The 15,542-nt window shown below is 58.9% G+C and overlaps 1 protein-coding gene across 8 annotated transcripts; it reads left to right on the forward strand.

Annotated features, from left to right (window-relative positions):
* Positions 1-49: 49 nt before the first annotated feature.
* Positions 50-11,448, forward strand: PLEKHF1 (pleckstrin homology and FYVE domain containing 1). 8 transcript variants are annotated; one of them, XM_064582023.1, is made up of 3 exons: positions 2,253-2,502; positions 7,309-7,370; positions 9,813-11,448. In XM_064582023.1, the coding sequence occupies exon 3, from the start codon at positions 9,830-9,832 to the stop codon at positions 10,661-10,663; it is 834 nt and encodes a 277-aa protein (XP_064438093.1). In that variant the 5' UTR covers positions 2,253-2,502; positions 7,309-7,370; positions 9,813-9,829; the 3' UTR covers positions 10,664-11,448. The 8 variants fall into 8 exon arrangements, with proteins under 8 accessions (XP_064438094.1, XP_064438096.1, XP_064438093.1 ...); XM_064582021.1 differs by lacking the exon at positions 2,253-2,502 and adding an exon at positions 2,509-2,918; XM_064582024.1 differs by lacking the exons at positions 2,253-2,502; positions 7,309-7,370 and adding an exon at positions 50-645.
* The last annotated feature ends 4,094 nt before the right edge of the window (positions 11,449-15,542 follow it).

Here is a 15,542-nt window from a genome sequence, read left to right on the forward strand (position 1 = left end):
TTGGGAAGGGGCAGACGGCTAGATGAGCAGAGTCTCCGCTGTCTCCACCCGGAGGCCCAGAATGTCAGCGCTGGAACCAAGGACAGAGGAGGAGACTGAGGCCCCCGTGGGTCCTGGACCAGCAGTGAGACAAGGCTAGTTGGGGTCTCCCACCACCAGGACCAACGGGTGTGCCTCCTTCCTCTGGTTTCCCAGAACCATGGAAAGGCCTCCCTTTCTTGGACACCTGCTGCGTGCCCGGCACTGTGTTAGGTGTCAGGGTGCTGTCTCAAACTGGATAGTCCTGCCTTCAAAGGCTTTCCGGCTCCCTTCCGTGGTGCCCTCACCCCAGGCAGGGCCTACTTTCCCCACAAAGCCCCTCTTGCTAGGGAGGTGGGGGGCCTGGTCCTAAGCAGTCATGGAACATGGCCCTGAAGGCTCAGCTCAGTGTCCCCCTCCAGCAGCCCCGGCCCCCAGCAACAAGCAGTGTGTACGCTTGGGATGGCATTTACCAGGGTCTCAGTGTCCCAACTGATCTGCCTGGTTGTACGTCAGCCTCTGGGATGGTTGGGCCTTGTGTCCTTCTTCTCTGATGGTGTAGAGGCCCGGCTGTACCATCAAGACTCCTCAGTGCAGGTGCTTAGTCAACTGGAAGCACATAAACAGGTAAAGCGGGGCAAGAGGGAAACCACAGAGTGAGGTGGGACTGTCGTGAATGGGGTCATGTGCCTAATCTGAAGGGGACAGTTCCATGAGGAGATGGGGGACCGTGTTTTCAAATCCTCTGATTTACGAGAAGGTGAAAATCCTGATTTTTATGTGAAAGCTCTCAGTATGAAGGTTGGCCATGCATTGTATACATGTTTACTTTCATGAGGCCGTGGCTTCCGTGGGGCGCTCAGTAAGCACTGTCTGTCCTGCTGCGGAAGTAACAGCAGTGAAGGTGGTGGAGGGGGGCTCGTGGCAGTGGTGGGGAGGTGGGCTCACCAAGGCCACTTGTGGTGGCCCTCTCACTCGCCTACCGCCGCCACCCCTCTTCTTTCTCCGGGCCTCTCCCTCCCTTCTCCGCCCTTGCCTCATCCCCTTCCCTTCTTAGCCCATGTCCTGGCCTCACTCCACCTGGGCTGGGAGAGGCCCATCCCCACGTCACAGGCTCTGCCCGCACCGCCCCAGAGGGCAGGTCACCACTGCTCAGCTCAGGCCTCCTCACTCCAGCCTCCAGGCCTGATCAGCTCTTGCGCCTGCTGCTGTCTCTGGCCTTGGTCCTGGCCAGCAGACACTGCACTGGCCTGAGCCGGCTCCTCGCCAAAGTGCCCAGAGTCTGCCCTATTTGGCACGACAAACTGCCACTGTGGGACAGGCAGTGACCGCGTTTCTACTAAGTGCTCATCTTGGTTCTCAGCACTGGAGATAAACAGAGGAACAAGATCAGTATAGTCCAGTCCATGGGGCTCACTGCTTAGGTGAGGGAGACAAGCCATGAGCACGTAAACAAGTGACTGAATAAGATGACTTTGGGTTGGAGAAATAATTTACAAAATAATAAAACTGGGTGAGGTAGTTGAGGGTGGTGGGGTGGAGACGGGGAGCTGCTTTGGGTGGTTAGGGAAGCCTCTGAGGACATGGTAGTTTGAGCTGAGACTTGAATGCCAACAATGCCGCCATGGGAAGATCTGGAGGCAGGGGACGTGCCAAGGCCCAAAGGTGGGAACAACCTTGGGGTTTTGAGGAACAGGAAGAAGCCAGTGTGAGATGAAGTGCGGGGAGGGGACCAGAGGGAGGCTGGGACAGGCCTGGAGGGGTGAGGCCTGGAATTTCATTCCAGTGTCCCAGGAGGCAGGGGAGGGTTTGGGTGGGGAGGCAGCATAACCTGCTGGATGTTGGAGTGTGTGATGAGCGCATTCAGTCCACTAAACTGGACTCTCCTTCCATGCAGGGTTGAAAGTTTCCACTATAAAAAGTTGAAAATACAAAAAGGATTAAATGCTGCTGATTGTTAATATGATGATGATTGGTTTCTCTGGTGCTGAGAGGGGATGACTGTGTCGGAGAGCAGCAGGGAGGCCCGCCAGAGGCAGCACAGGGCACAGTAATTCCAAGGCCTCCCTTGGGAGTCCTGCGAGGACTGTCTCCAGCGAGGTGGGAGCAGCCAGGGTGCGGCGCTGCCGCGGGCGGCAGGCGGAACTGGGCAGGGCCCTGGGGGAGTCAGACTGGAGAACCAGCCGGGCGCGGTCCCGAAAAGTCACTCTGTGCAGGTCCTGCCCACGGCGGCCGCACACCGCGGGCCCATTCTCACTCTGGGGCGCTCTGCCCGCCTGCACTTCCCCGGCTCTCAGGCACCGAGAGTCGGGAGCCCAGGCTCCGCCCCCGCCCGCGCGCCGGGGCTCCGATTGGCGGAGCCGCCGCGAGGGGCGTATCCTGCGAGAGTGGGCGCCCAGCCCGGGAGCCGACCGCTGCGGCCAGGAGCGGGCTCGCGGAGGGGTGCCGGGCGGGGCGCAGGCGCGCAGGGAGCCGGCGGAGGAGGTAAGGGCCCCGGGCCGGGCAGGGACACGCGGGGAAGGCAGGCTGCCTGCCCGCCGCCTCCAGTCTCCCCGGCCGCCCTGTCGAGGTGGCTCCGGGGCTCGGGCGGGACCGGCGCGCGGCAAGGACCACCTCGGACCCTGACCCCGAGCAGAGGCGCGGAGAAGGGCGCTTACTGCTGGTTGGGGCTGCTGGAGGCGAGGTGGAGGCTGCAGGGGCTCCAGGGAGAGCGGGGTGTGCACAAGTAAGGGCGTTCGGGGTCAAGGCCGGGTCCCTGGGATGCGCGACCTGTGAGCAGAGGAGGTCCGGAGGCGCCCGCGGGTGCTGTCCCCTGAGGCAGCGGGGATCTCCGCTAGATCCTGGCCTGACGCCGCCGTGGGGGCCTCACTCCTTGGTCCCAGTTTTCGGGGTCTGCACAGGTGAGCAGAGTCAGCTGCCCCAGTGGACCCGGGAGGTGGGGGGGGGGGGTGGCAGTGCTTTCTGGGTGGCCTTGGTCCTCTCTGGCCTCTCTCACTATGGCACAGCCTGGTCCCCGAGGCGTCGGAGTTTGTGATTTTGGGTAGGAGTTGTCAAAGGAAATGGCAGGGCTTCATCTCCCATTTCACAGAGGAAGTCACTAAGGCCGGCCCACAGAGATGGCAGTTCCTTCCCAACCTGGAATCAGCGGGAATCTCCTTCCCTTTCCTCTTCCGGAACACCGAAGAGTTAAGCAAGGCAGTGGTGTCTTCAGCCCCCTTTACGGGGGGGGGGGGGGGGGGGGGGGGGGGGGGGGGGAGGAAGTTTCCAAAGGTTCCAGAAGGTTCCAAAGTTCGGAGGCACTCTGAAATTTGATCTCCACAGTGCAAGGAAAATGTTGGTTTGCAATTTGAACAAAGCTCTTATCTCACCCCAGAGGGTGAAAACCCAGTGGGGAGGGCGGATCATTGCTGGGGTCATTCTTGGCACAGAGTTTCCACTTAGTACTGGGCTGTTCCTGGGCACATAATTTCCACTGGGGTCTGTGCAGGCCGAGAGATGACTCTGACTTAGGCCTGTGTCCCTGCACACGTCAGCCCTCAGGGCTGCCAAGACAGGAGGTGAGGCAGCCCAGCTGAGCTAAGGGACCTGCCCAGGCCAGCCCAAGGGATCCCTGGGCTGGTATGGGGTTGGGGAGGTGGGGCAGGGGATCAGGCATTTGTAGAGGGACCCTGCCCTCTGGACTTGAGGATTTCTGATTCTGTCTTTGGTCAAGAACAGCCTTCTTGGAGCTGGGCTCCCCCATCACTCGACCGGGCCCTTGGGCAATAATTTTGATGATGGGGGTGGTACTTTCCCCCATGGGGCTTTCGTGAGGATTAAGTGAGAGACTACTTATAATGTGCTTACAGTTGTAGCTGGTGAGCTGTAAGCTCCTAGTTAATAGCACTTCTGGTTTATTTTCCTTAGTACTATTTTTTTTTTTTTTTTTTTTTGGAGAAGGGCCTCCGGGAAACACAGGGTTAGACAAGGCTGAGGGGAAGCCCCTCTGGAAGGAAAGGACACTTGGATCTGGCACTCTCCTCAGTGTACTTGGAGAAAACCTCAGATCCTCATTTGGCTTCTGGACCTTCAAGACTGGCCTCTGCTGGCCCCTTTGACCTTACCTCTTACCCCTCACTCCTTCCTCTGTGACCTCCACAGGTCAGATTCTTGAGCTGTTCCCAAGGCCCAGAACATTCTTTCCTCCGGCCTTTGCATCACTGGCTCTTTCACAGTGTTAAGGCTGGTGCAAGGTTACTTCCTCACCAGGCCTTGCCTGACCCCCACCCCCGCCCCAGCTCTGCCAGGCAGATCAGCCATTTGCTTCACGGCTCTTAGCACGCACAGTCAGAAATTACCTTGTTGATTTACTTACTAGTCTGACTGTCCCACCAGGGAGTCTGTTACTAAAGGGCCTGGTCCCTATTTCTTTGCTGTCTGTCACGTGGTGCCAAGCACAGTAGGACTGTGTCTGGCACATGGTAGGACGTACGGTACACATTTGGAAGGTGGAATCCAGCAGACGTGGGAGCACCGTGGGCCTGGTTGGGGCTGGAGGGAAGGAAGGGCGGCGGTGAATCAGCCTGGCCCCAGTCAGAAGAAGCCAAAGGACAGTACAAGGGACCAGCGTCCTGACTCCCCGCCTCTGTGATCTTGGCCAGGTACCTCCTTCTCTGATAAGCGGTGTCCCCAACTGTAGCTCTCACAGAAGGGTGGGCCTGGGTGCCCCTCCTGGGTCCTGCTTTCCAGGGTTCCCAGGGTGGGGCCCCAGACTTCTCTCTCAAATCACACAGACTGTTTCTGAGTGGAGGAGAGGAGAGAACAAGTTCCGTCAGGACACAGCCCTGTGTCAGGTGCATCCCCAGAGTAGGTGCGTTATGCCTCTAACAGCCTGGGGTGGAATAGATCAGGCATAGATGAGGGGTCTGCAAACTTTTCCTGTAAGGGGCCAAATGGTAAATGTTTTAGGCTTTGCAAGCCAATCTCTGTTGCCGTGTTTCAGTGAATTGGATTTAGAGCGGGCACCGGGTCAGACTTGGTGTGGATTGGCCAGCCCTGGTGTAGATCACATGTGACACCTCAGTTGTCATGCACAGAACCCCAGCCATCCACCAACACTTCCGGCATGGGCCCCCAGACCCCAGTGCTCACCGAGCACCTTCAGCCCCCTCAGGTGGAGGGATCACTTGTGTTCAGGAGGGCCAGCCCAGGAGCCTGGCAGCCTCCCAAGCCCTCCTCTCAAAAGCAGCTCTATTCATTTCCCTGCTGCCGGATACTAACCCTTCAGAAGCGTCCACCCTCTGTCAGCACCCCGGGTGCTGGGTACCACACCGAGGTCGCACATGCACTATCCCAAGGCCGGAGGCTGTCCTGAGGCAGGCTGGCCCCAAGAGGCATGGGTCAGCTCTCTCCTCCCCTGCCCTAAAGGAGGGAGGTTCACTTCTTTGGTGAGAACAGTAAAAAGGAGGATTCCCCATCTGCTTGGGTGAAGGATGCCATATTTACCAAGAAGAATCTCCAGACCATGTCAAACCCGGTGTGAAGTTATGGTTGTGGGAAGGGTGGGCAGACTTGGAGGGAACCCCAGAAGAATGTTGTTGGCTCAGCCCTCTCCCAGTCTGGGACCCACTATAGGCTCATGGAGGAGAGGGGCATGAGGGCCTTCTGGATACCCCAGTCGGTGCGTGGGATCAGTTCAGAGCCCAGACCCCTTTCACAAATACCCCACCCTTCCTGGGCCACATATTGCTGCCAGCAACTGGACAGGGGTGACTAGGGCCTGGAAAGGGTCTGAAAACCATTAGCTGGGGCCAGACAGCAAGGGGGTCTTGTGTGGGGCATCCCGGTACCCCCTACCAGGGACAAGGAGACAGTGTTGTAGGCCCTCTCTTGCCTAAACCGCTCGCATCCCTGGGTGCTGCCTGCCCACCTGGGTCAGAGGGGGACCTGGGCAAGCTGGCCTCTAGAGCTCACCAAACCCCCCAGGGCCAGATGGGGGCCATCTGCTCTCTTCCGTCTCGGCACCTAGTTTGTCTGCCTCAGCTACCAAATGTGTTAAGCCTTGGTCTGTAGCTGCAAGATTGGGTGACACACAGGTGAGCTTGGCGGGAGCAAGTGACGTCCTTCGTCAGGACTCCCTCCTGGCATCACCTGTGTCCCTGGACTAGAGGGGGTCCCGCCAGGTGACCTGCTTCGAGCCCTGCGGGGTGGAGCTCCCAGCCAGGAGAGCTCAGGGCTCTGGGTGCAAACTCTGTCCTGTGACTCTTGTCTTTTTTAGGACCTTACACTTAGACAGAGAGAAAGAAAAAGAAGCTCATGTCCCTACTTCCCAGAACTGACTGGTATTGTGATTTTATCATGTTGCTGCTACTTTTTTAAATAAAAGAAAGAATATTATAGATAAAGGTGAAGTCCTACTTGATCCCCCCCCCCCCCATTGCTGGTTATATCCAGGTACCCTTTCTCCAGGCCACTTTCACCTGACTTTGATTTGGGTCCATCATTTGTTTTTAACCTGTCTTAATAACCCTTTTTAAGTGTACAGTTCAGTGGTATTAAGTATATTTCCATTGTTGTGAAACATCTCCAGAATTCTTTTCATCTTGCAAAACTGAAGCTCTATACCCATCAAATAACAGCTCTCCTTCCTCCCGCTGCCCCCCAACCTGGGCAACCACCTTTCTACTTTCTGTCTCTATGCATTTGACTACTTGCAATGCTGCGTGGGAGTGGAACCGTACTATATTTGTTGCTTTGTGACCGGCTTATTTCACGGAGCATAAATGTCTTCAGGGTTCATCCACATGGTAGCAGGGGTCAGAATTTCCTTCCTTTTATGGCTGAATAATTTTCTGTTGCACATTCTGTTCAGCCGTTCAGCCGTCGATGGACATTTGGGTTCCTTCCACCTCCCGGCTACCGTGAATAATGCTGCCATGAATGTGGGTGTGCATACCACTTTGAGACCCTGCTTTCTGTCTGGTGGGGAGATACCCAGGAATGGAAGTGCTGGGTCAGATGGTATTTCTATTTTTGATCTCTCGGGGAGCCCCCATATTCTTGTCCTTAGTGCTACACTGGTTTACATTTCCCCCAACAGCGCGCCAGCATTTCAACCTCACGTCTTTGCCAACACTTATTATTGCCTGGGTTTTTTAAGTTTTTTTGTTTTTGTTTTTGTTTTTTTAATAGTAGCCACCTTCATGCATGTAAAGTTCCATCTTCTCCATCTTCATTCGAATATCTAGTTCTTGAACACTTTTGCACCATTTTGCAATATCTACACATAAGCTGTCACTTCTCACTTGGCAGGTTGCTTTTTCCACTCAGTGTCTGATGTCTGTTGTCACCCCACGTTGACCCGCATGGATTGGGTGAGTCGCAGTAGCTGCCGGAGGTCTTCCTGCGTGTGAGTGGCCCGGCTGTGGGACCCGTTCCCCCACCGCTAGGCATCTTTGTCGTCTCCGCCACAGGTCTTGAACTCCCGGCTCTTGGGGGTCTCCCTCGGCTGCGTTCTGAGCTCCTCCAGTGGAACCCTTAGCCAGCACTCAGCCCAGCCGGTGGTGGGGAGGGGGGTGGCCTCTGGAATTTTGCCAGATTGTCCACAGCAGGGACCCAGTGATTGGTCCTAGCAGGACAGCCCAGGGCTGTCACCAGTAATCAGCGAGGTCTGCAACACACAGCCAAGATTAGCAACCTAAAAACAGTGGTTCTTACATAAGGTGGTGTGGGCAGCATCTCTCAGGATGCCTTGTGGTCTGAGGGGGGCAAGCGGTATGTGACTCAGGGGACTGAGCACCCGGCTTGTGCAATGCATCCAGCCCCCACACTGGGCCCCGCTCTGGCTTCCCACAAGTGGTCTGACTTATAGAACTGCAGTGTGGTGACCCAGAAATACCACGAGAGTGATCGGCTTGGCCAGGGTCATGCTGTGTGTGCCTGTGTGCACATGGCCGTGGCCGTGAGGTCAGCTGTCACCTGCTTCTTTCTCGGAAGTAAGGCGGACTCTTTGCATGGGGGGCCCTCAGGGAGCTTTGGAAAGGTTCCTTCATTCACTTCACAGTAGGAGCAAAACACCTACTGTGTGCTCGACACCGTTCCAAGCACTGGGGATACTATAGTGAACAAGACAAGGCCCCTGCTCTCATGGAGTTTAGAACCCAGAAAGGGAAATAGAAAACATGTAAGCAAATAATAGATAAGAAAATAATAGGTCCTGATAAGTCCTGGGAAGAAAAACCAAAATAAGGTAACATCTTAGAGAAAGGGTCAATAAACTTTTTCTGTAAAGGGCCACGTAGTACATACTTTAGGCTTTACAGCCCGTGGTGTCTGTCACCACTAGTCATCTCTGCCATTGCAGCGTAAAAACAGCCACAGACAATTTTAAGTGAACGAGTGTGGCCATGTTCCAATAAAACTTTATTTATAAAAACAGGCTGTGGGCCAGATTTGACCCTCAGGCCAGAGTTTGCCAACCCTGTACTTGAGATGGGGTTGTCAGAGACCCTTTCTGAAGGGAGATGAGGACTGAGGGCCCAGTCACAGGAGGGAGCCAGCATGGGACAGCCTAGTTCAGGCAAGACATGATGGCGCCTTACTGTGGATTCAGCCGTGTAGCTGTGTGGTGAGAGGTGGGCAAACTCTGGCCAGTGGTGAGAGAGAAAAATGGTGGAGCTTGCTCACGAGGTGACCATTGGGGGTACAGGAAAGAGGAGGCTCAAGGATGAGTCCTAGATTTGGGGCTTGAACAAATGGGTGAATGGTGGTTCTGTTTATGGAAAAGAAGAACTGGAGGGAAAAGCTGGGTTTGTGTTAGGCATGTTGAATTTGAGGACCTTCTTAGAGGAGCAGGTAGGAAATCGCGTGGGCAGGTGGACGTCCATGCTTAACAGCGCAGGAGAGAAGCCACGGCTGGAGGCTTGACCTGGGGAGTCAGCAGGATTTGGGTGGTCTTCAATGCCATGAGTCCGGAGGTCAAAGGCAGTGTGTGTGGACAGAACAGGGAGGGGGCGCTGGATGAGATCTGGGCCACTGACATTTCGTGCTTGGCAGAGGAGGACAGAGTGGGCCTCACACTCCGTGGAGGATGGCACTGTCTCCTGGGAAACAAGCTCTGGGCCCCCTACCTACAGAGCCTCAGTTTCCCCCTGTGACTGGGGGATTCTACCTCCTTGGGTTGCTGTGGGGACTAAATAAGATAGTCATGCTCGACATGGAGGAAGCAGTCAGCACGTGGTACCTGTGATGCGGGCAGTGGTGACCACTGAGCCACGGGCCGAGGGAGCGGGCCGCAGGTCTGTGATGGTTTGGCTTGGTGGATGGCGGAGTCCGTGATGGGTTAGGTTTGCAGACACCTGGTGCCTGGCACTCGCTGTCCCTTCCACCTGGAGCAGGCCCAATGTGCCAGGTCTCTCTGGTGCTCCTGGAAGCCGCTGATGGGAGTTGGGGCTCAGTATCCTTGCCCCTTGGGGTGGACAGCATTGAGGCATGTTCTCTCCTGGCTCCCAAGGCTCCCCAGGGAGTTGAGCCCCCACTGGCTACAGTGGTGGCCGGCTCAGCCACACATCTTCACTGCTGCCTCCCCGTCCCCGGCTGGCTTCCACGTGCCCCTCACTGGGGACCGCCCCTTCATGTCTGGGCAGCTCCTTGTCTAAGAGTTGGCTCTGGCTTCTGGGGCAGCGAGTTTGTGCGGCTGGCTGGCCGTCTGGGCCCTGTGGTGGCCTGTCTGGCTGGGGCGCGCGGGCCGTGGGGTCCCGGCGCCCCAGCTCTGCCCGGCAGCTTGCCGCCTCCCTCACCTGCCGCCCCTCCCACAGCCAGGCTGCCGGAGAACATGGTGGATTACCTGGCCAACACGGAGATCAACAGCCAGCGCATCGCGGCCGTCGAGAGCTGCTTCGGGGCGTCGGGGCAGCCGCTGGCCCTGCCAGGCCGCGTGCTGCTGGGCGAGGGCGTGCTGACCAAGGAGTGCCGCAAGAAGGCCAAGCCGCGCATCTTCTTCCTCTTCAACGACATCCTGGTGTACGGCAGCATCGTGCTCCACAAGCGCAAGTACCGCAGCCAGCACATCATCCCGCTGGAGGAGGTGACGCTCGAGCCGCTGCCTGAGACCGCGCGGGCCAAGAACCGCTGGATGATCCGCACGGCCAAGAAGTCCTTCGTGGTGTCAGCCGCCTCCAGCACGGAGCGCCAGGAGTGGATCAGCCACATCGAGGAGTGCGTGCGGCGGCAGCTGCTGGCCACGGGCCGCCAGCCCAGCACGGAGCACGCGGCGCCCTGGATCCCCGACAAGGCCACGGACATCTGCATGCGCTGCACGCAGACGCGCTTCTCGGCCCTCACGCGGCGTCACCACTGCCGCAAGTGCGGCTTCGTGGTCTGTGCCGAGTGCTCCCGGGAGCGCTTCCTCCTGCCGCGCCTGTCGCCCAAGCCCCTGCGCGTCTGCAGCCTCTGCTACCGCCAGCTGGCCGCCCGCAAGCGGGAGGAGGACGAGCCGCGCGCGGGGGCCCCCGGGCAGCCGGCCCACGCGGCCGGGGCGGGCTGCGGAGCGTCCAGCGGGGACGAGGAGGACTCTGACGAGGACAAGGAGGGCAGTGGCGCCGGCGACTGGCCCAGCCGTGTGGAGTTCTACGCCTCGGGCGCCTCCTGGTCGGCCTTCCACAGCTGACCGGCATCTGCGGCTGTGCGGGAGGGGCTCCCGGTCCCTCCTGCATCCGAGCAGACTCCATCGCCGGGCCCTGAGAGAGCACAGCTCCCGCGCTGCACCCCGCCCCCAGGACCCTGCCCCACGGGGGGCAGGCGCAGTGCCAACGGCTTTCTCTCCAGACCCCAGTGCCTTTGTGCTGGACATTGGCATCCTTCTTTTCCCCGTCAGGTAATTCTCTGTCCACTTAGCGAACTCAAAACACTTGGGCCTCTTAGGAACAAATAAATGCCTTTTCTTAGACCTAAGAGCTGTGGTCCCAGATGATGACTTGAGCTAGACAACCCCAGGCACCTTTCGGGACCAGAGGGCAGATAGGACTGGAGTGAGGTCCCCTGAGGCCGTGCACCCAGCACCTGCCCCCCAGACAAGCACACCCCCAGGGAAGACTGGGAGGGCTGGAAACCAGGTCTGCCCAGGCACCTTGCTGACGCTCACCTGCCTGGCTGGCTAGACCTTCTCAGGCCAGGCATATGAGCTCACCTTGAGCCAGAGTAGAGTCTGCCGTGCCATGGGTACCCGCCAGGCATGGGACTGCGGCCTGGCTCCCCGGGGTCCAGGGCACGTGCCCGGGCCCCTGGCCCCATCTCCCCTCACTCCAGATGTCCAGGTGTCTGATGCCCCTTGGTCCTGTCCTCGTCTCTCCCTGTGGCTGGGGAAAGCGGTGTTTTCTGTTAGGACCCTTCATTGCAAGTGACAGAAACCCTACCCAGACTGATTTAACAATAAAAAGAACGTTTATTAACTCATGTGGTTAAAAAGTTCAGGAATGACTTGCTTCAGACACAGCTCATCAGGGGCTCAAACCATGCGAGGTGGCATCTGTCCACAACCGTCCCCCATGCTGGATGTCCTGGGAACATTAGCAGCACAGTGGGATCAGACATTCATGCCACCCCTGGGCTGCTTCCTGCGGACATGGCCCCGTCCACCTGGGTGCTCTGCCCATGGCCCAGTGCGACACAGTCTGCACATGGCAACACGGTCTCCTGATTTGCTTCTGCTCTGGTCTTTCCCTGTTGCCTGGCTGACCTTGGCCAGAGCCCACTGTGGTGGAGGGGGAGGTCACTGTCAGCTAGAAGTAGTGACTCTGGGACCAGGAAAGCCTCCCCTAGCCCACATGACCCTCTGCCTAAAACCCCTTCATCAGGGCTCCAGGCCTTGGGGGAAAAATCACCCTCTGGCCAGTTCTCAAGTCCTCCTGTGCAGATAGAACCCTGAGGGTCTGGCTAGAGTACTACATCCGATTCAGCTGGTCACTGGCTCCCAGGGGCAGCCAGGCTCCAGCCCGCTGTTGATGGGGAGCCACCCCTGTGAGGGAGGGTAGAAGCGGTAAAGTGCCAGACACCCGGGCCTGCAAGGACTCAGGGCTTGAGTGGCAGCAAGCTTTGGGGGGCCTTCATTCATGCAGACGCATTGCTCCGTGCCATGCCAGGTGCTGGGGACACAGCCGTGGGTGAGACACACAAGGTCCCCACTCTTAAGGTGTCTCCTCTGGCGGAGGAGCCAGGCAGGCGTGGGGTGGGTTGTGTCAGTCCTGGTGTGCTGTGACAGGGGCAGGGACTGAGGCGTGACGTGGTGGGCAGGTGGACGGCAGCACTCCGCAGGGGTGAGCTCCCCGCATATGGTGAGAAAGAGTGAGCAATGCCAGCTAGAGAGGTGGCGCTCCAGACAGAGGGAATGGCAGGTGCAAAGGCCCTGAGGAGAAGAGGTGCTCTGGAGCAGCATGGCTGGACTGAGGCCAGACAGGTGGTGGGGCCGGCTCAGATGAGCCAGGAGCCACGGGAACCTTCCACAGGGCAGCAAGTCTGCTCTTTGCTTTCCAGAGCTTGCCTGGCAGCTCTGTGCAGATGGCTGAGGCAGAGAGAGCGGCCTGACAGCCACCCCAGGCTCCTAGGACCCCGGAGAGGGCAACCAGGCTCCACTAAGGCCACATCTGCCTGCGGTGGTGGGGGGTGGATGGCAAGCCGTGGCTGTCCCCAACTCCTCCTAAAGGGCCGACCCCTCCCCTGTTCTGGATGACAGCAGATGGTGCACCGGGAAGCAAGATAAATGCCTCGGCCGAACATTTGTCCTGGGCCAGTGTGTGGGGTCAGTGATGGTCAGCGCCCGGGCCACTGAAGCCCAGAGGAGAATGTGTTGGGAGGAAGCAGGACCTCCCAGAAAAGAAGATGTGGGCCCGAGAAGGGAAGGTGCTGCCTCAGGAGACCCCATCTCTGACTCCTTTAGGTCTGGTCCCCTTTAGAGACAGCCTCGTCAGCCTGGCTTGGGTCATGGGTCAGGCCAGGCCCTGCCTCCAGCTGCCCCCCAGGCTGTTCCGAGAAGGGGCTGGCTGCCGGCCAGGCTGCCGGGGAGTTCTGCTTTCTCTCACCTACTTCCCCAGCAGGTGTGGTCCTGCGAGGCTCTGGAGCTGCCCCTAGTCGCAGCCACATAGAGGACCCCGGCCCTTGGCCACCACACCGCGCCCCTCGCATGGAGGAGGTCAGGAGTTCTCAGGGCTCAATCAATGCTTCTGCTCTTTGCGATGTTCCCTCTTCCCAGAATGAAGCTTGAGGTCTGGCCGCAGGGCTGGGTCTGCTGGGCCTATGTCCCAGCCCTCACTCTCTCCTGGGGCTTTGCCTACAAGGCCTGGCAAGGACTGGGAACCCAGTCCTGCCAGCCAAGTGCTCCCTTCCACAGCCCAGGAATCCTTCCTCCCAGCCGTGCCTGGACTCCGTGTTCCTGCCGGAGGCTGATCCTTCAGCCCTGGGAGGGGCCTGCCCTGCCCTGCCCCTCCTCCTGGGAGATGGAGATGGACACGGGCCGGGGGAGGGTCCGAGGACCAGGCCCATGCATTTGAGGGGCACCCACCACCTCAGCATTGCTGGAAGCGCCCCTGTGGCATCAGCCCTGACGGAAGTCACTCCAGGTGGAAAGTGAAGTCTCAGGGTGACCTCAGGGCAAGGGGGCCTCCCTTGAGAGTTTGACCTACCGCTGGGCAGGGCTGCAGTGGTCCTGCAGGACTCGGATACTGAGGGACGTCTCTGCAGGTTACTGAGGCTGATGCTGAACCTGGCTGCCCCGTACTGAGACCCAGCTGGCCACCGGCCTCAGGAAGGCAGAGCCGGCTTACACAAGGCCATCCTGAGTCTGGAGGGGATGTGGCCTGAGTCCTGAGAGAGGGATAGACAAAGCCAGTGGCCAGAGCTCCCAGAATAGTTGTGTGATCAGGGAGGGCTTCCTGGAGAAGGTGATGTTTGGTTGAGCCCCAGGAAGGCACAACTTTATCAGAGAGGACAGTGGTCTCCACCAGGACTGGGACTCTGGGTCTTTTGTTCACTATCCCCTCCTGCCCCTGACACTGAACACGTGTGGACTGAATAAATGAATCAAGTAAGAAATGAAGTTGGGGACTTGGGGGCAGAAGGGATGATAATGAAATGGCCATTGAGCCTCACCTCTGGAGCCTCCGGTCAAGGTGCTGGATGAGAACTGGTGGGCCTGGCCTCTTTCTGGAGCGTTGGGGAGTAGCCCCGTCCCCCAGACACTGACTGCTGCCCTGTCAGCAGGGACAGGAAACGTCCACCCCCCCCTCCCAGGCAGAGCTTTCTGGAGACGTGATGTCAGACCTGTTTGCAGGGGGTCATCATCCAGGTTGGCCTCAGCGGATGTCAGCTGGCCTGGCCTCTGCCCGGCCCCAGCCTGTTCTTGGGGACTCAGCCAGGAAGAGGCTGCAGGGGAAGTCAGGGCCGCTGCCGGGCCCTGCTACCGGGCAGGTGGGGAGTGACTGCAAGGCTGACCCAGTTCTCAGCCAGGATCCTGGGGTTCTCAGGCCACTCTCGCAAACCAAGGCAACCACTTCCGCTGGCCTGCCCCTGACCCTGCAGGAAGTAACCGTCCCTAGGCCTGTGGACTGGCTAGAGGCCGCCTCCGAGTCTGAGGCTTTTCACACCTGGCGGCAGCAGGCTCTGGGCTGCCCGAAGCCTCCCTCCTCAGTGCTTGCCAACTGTCTCCCTGCCTCTCTCTGCACGCAGGCTCCAGCTGTGAAGGGGCCCACACCCTCCACATGCGTGCTCTGCCTTAGCCCTGAGCAGACTCGGCGAGAGACCTGTGCCCAGAGGACAGAACTTGGGCTGAGGGCCACAGGCCGGAGGAGGGATTCTGCCTCACTGAGCCAAACAGAGCCAGATTCTGGCTTCTCTGGGCTACTTGCTGACTCTGAACCCAGCATCCGCCTTTGTGCATGAACTTTGGGCCTCCCTGTGGTCCCCAGTCTGCTGCCACCTCCCCTCTGCAGCCTTCCTGGTTGCCCCAGGGCAGCATGGCTAGCCCATCCGTGCTCCCGGAGCACCTGCAGCCCCAGCTCTGGCTCCCAGCCTCCGTCCTTCATGAAGTGCCTGAGTGGGCCCTCGAGTCTGGGCGGCTCGAGGGTAGGGGGCCACTCAGTCATCATTCACCTGCAGCCCCCACAACTCTCAGCCAGCTTCCACAGACGCCTTTCATGGAAGGTGGCCTTGGGCCTTCCCCTAGCTCCGGGGGGAGGCAGGGGGGCTGTCTGCAACATGCTGGGGTCACGGGACCTCAGAGCCAAACTGACCCCGTTGGCTTCCCCTAACCAGCTACTCCTGCTCCATTGGCACCTGCCCCCAAGCCTTTGAGCCAGACGTTGGGGAGTCTCCTGACCATTCCTTGCCTGTCCCCCCACCCTCCTGTGCCTTTCTAGGTAACCCAGGCCCAAACTGGGAGAGCCTGTGGAGCACTGGGGCGCTGAAGGAGCTTCCATAGGGCCCTGGAGGGAGTGGTTCAGGCAAGACCACAGAGGTGGGCCTGGGCCAGGCCCCACGCGGTAGAGTCCTTGTCCCAA

Source organism: Mirounga angustirostris, unplaced genomic scaffold, assembly GCF_029215605.1.
Source record: "Mirounga angustirostris isolate CCGP_5_RB_7025 unplaced genomic scaffold, mMirAng1.0.hap1 SCAF_16, whole genome shotgun sequence".
NCBI lineage: Eukaryota > Metazoa > Chordata > Mammalia > Carnivora > Phocidae > Mirounga > Mirounga angustirostris.

What these genes read in the sequence shown, in the direction of transcription:
- PLEKHF1 (XM_064582024.1), top strand. Translation starts at nt 9,830, where the DNA reads ATGGTGGATTACCTGGCCAACACGGAGATCAACAGCCAGCGCATCGCG.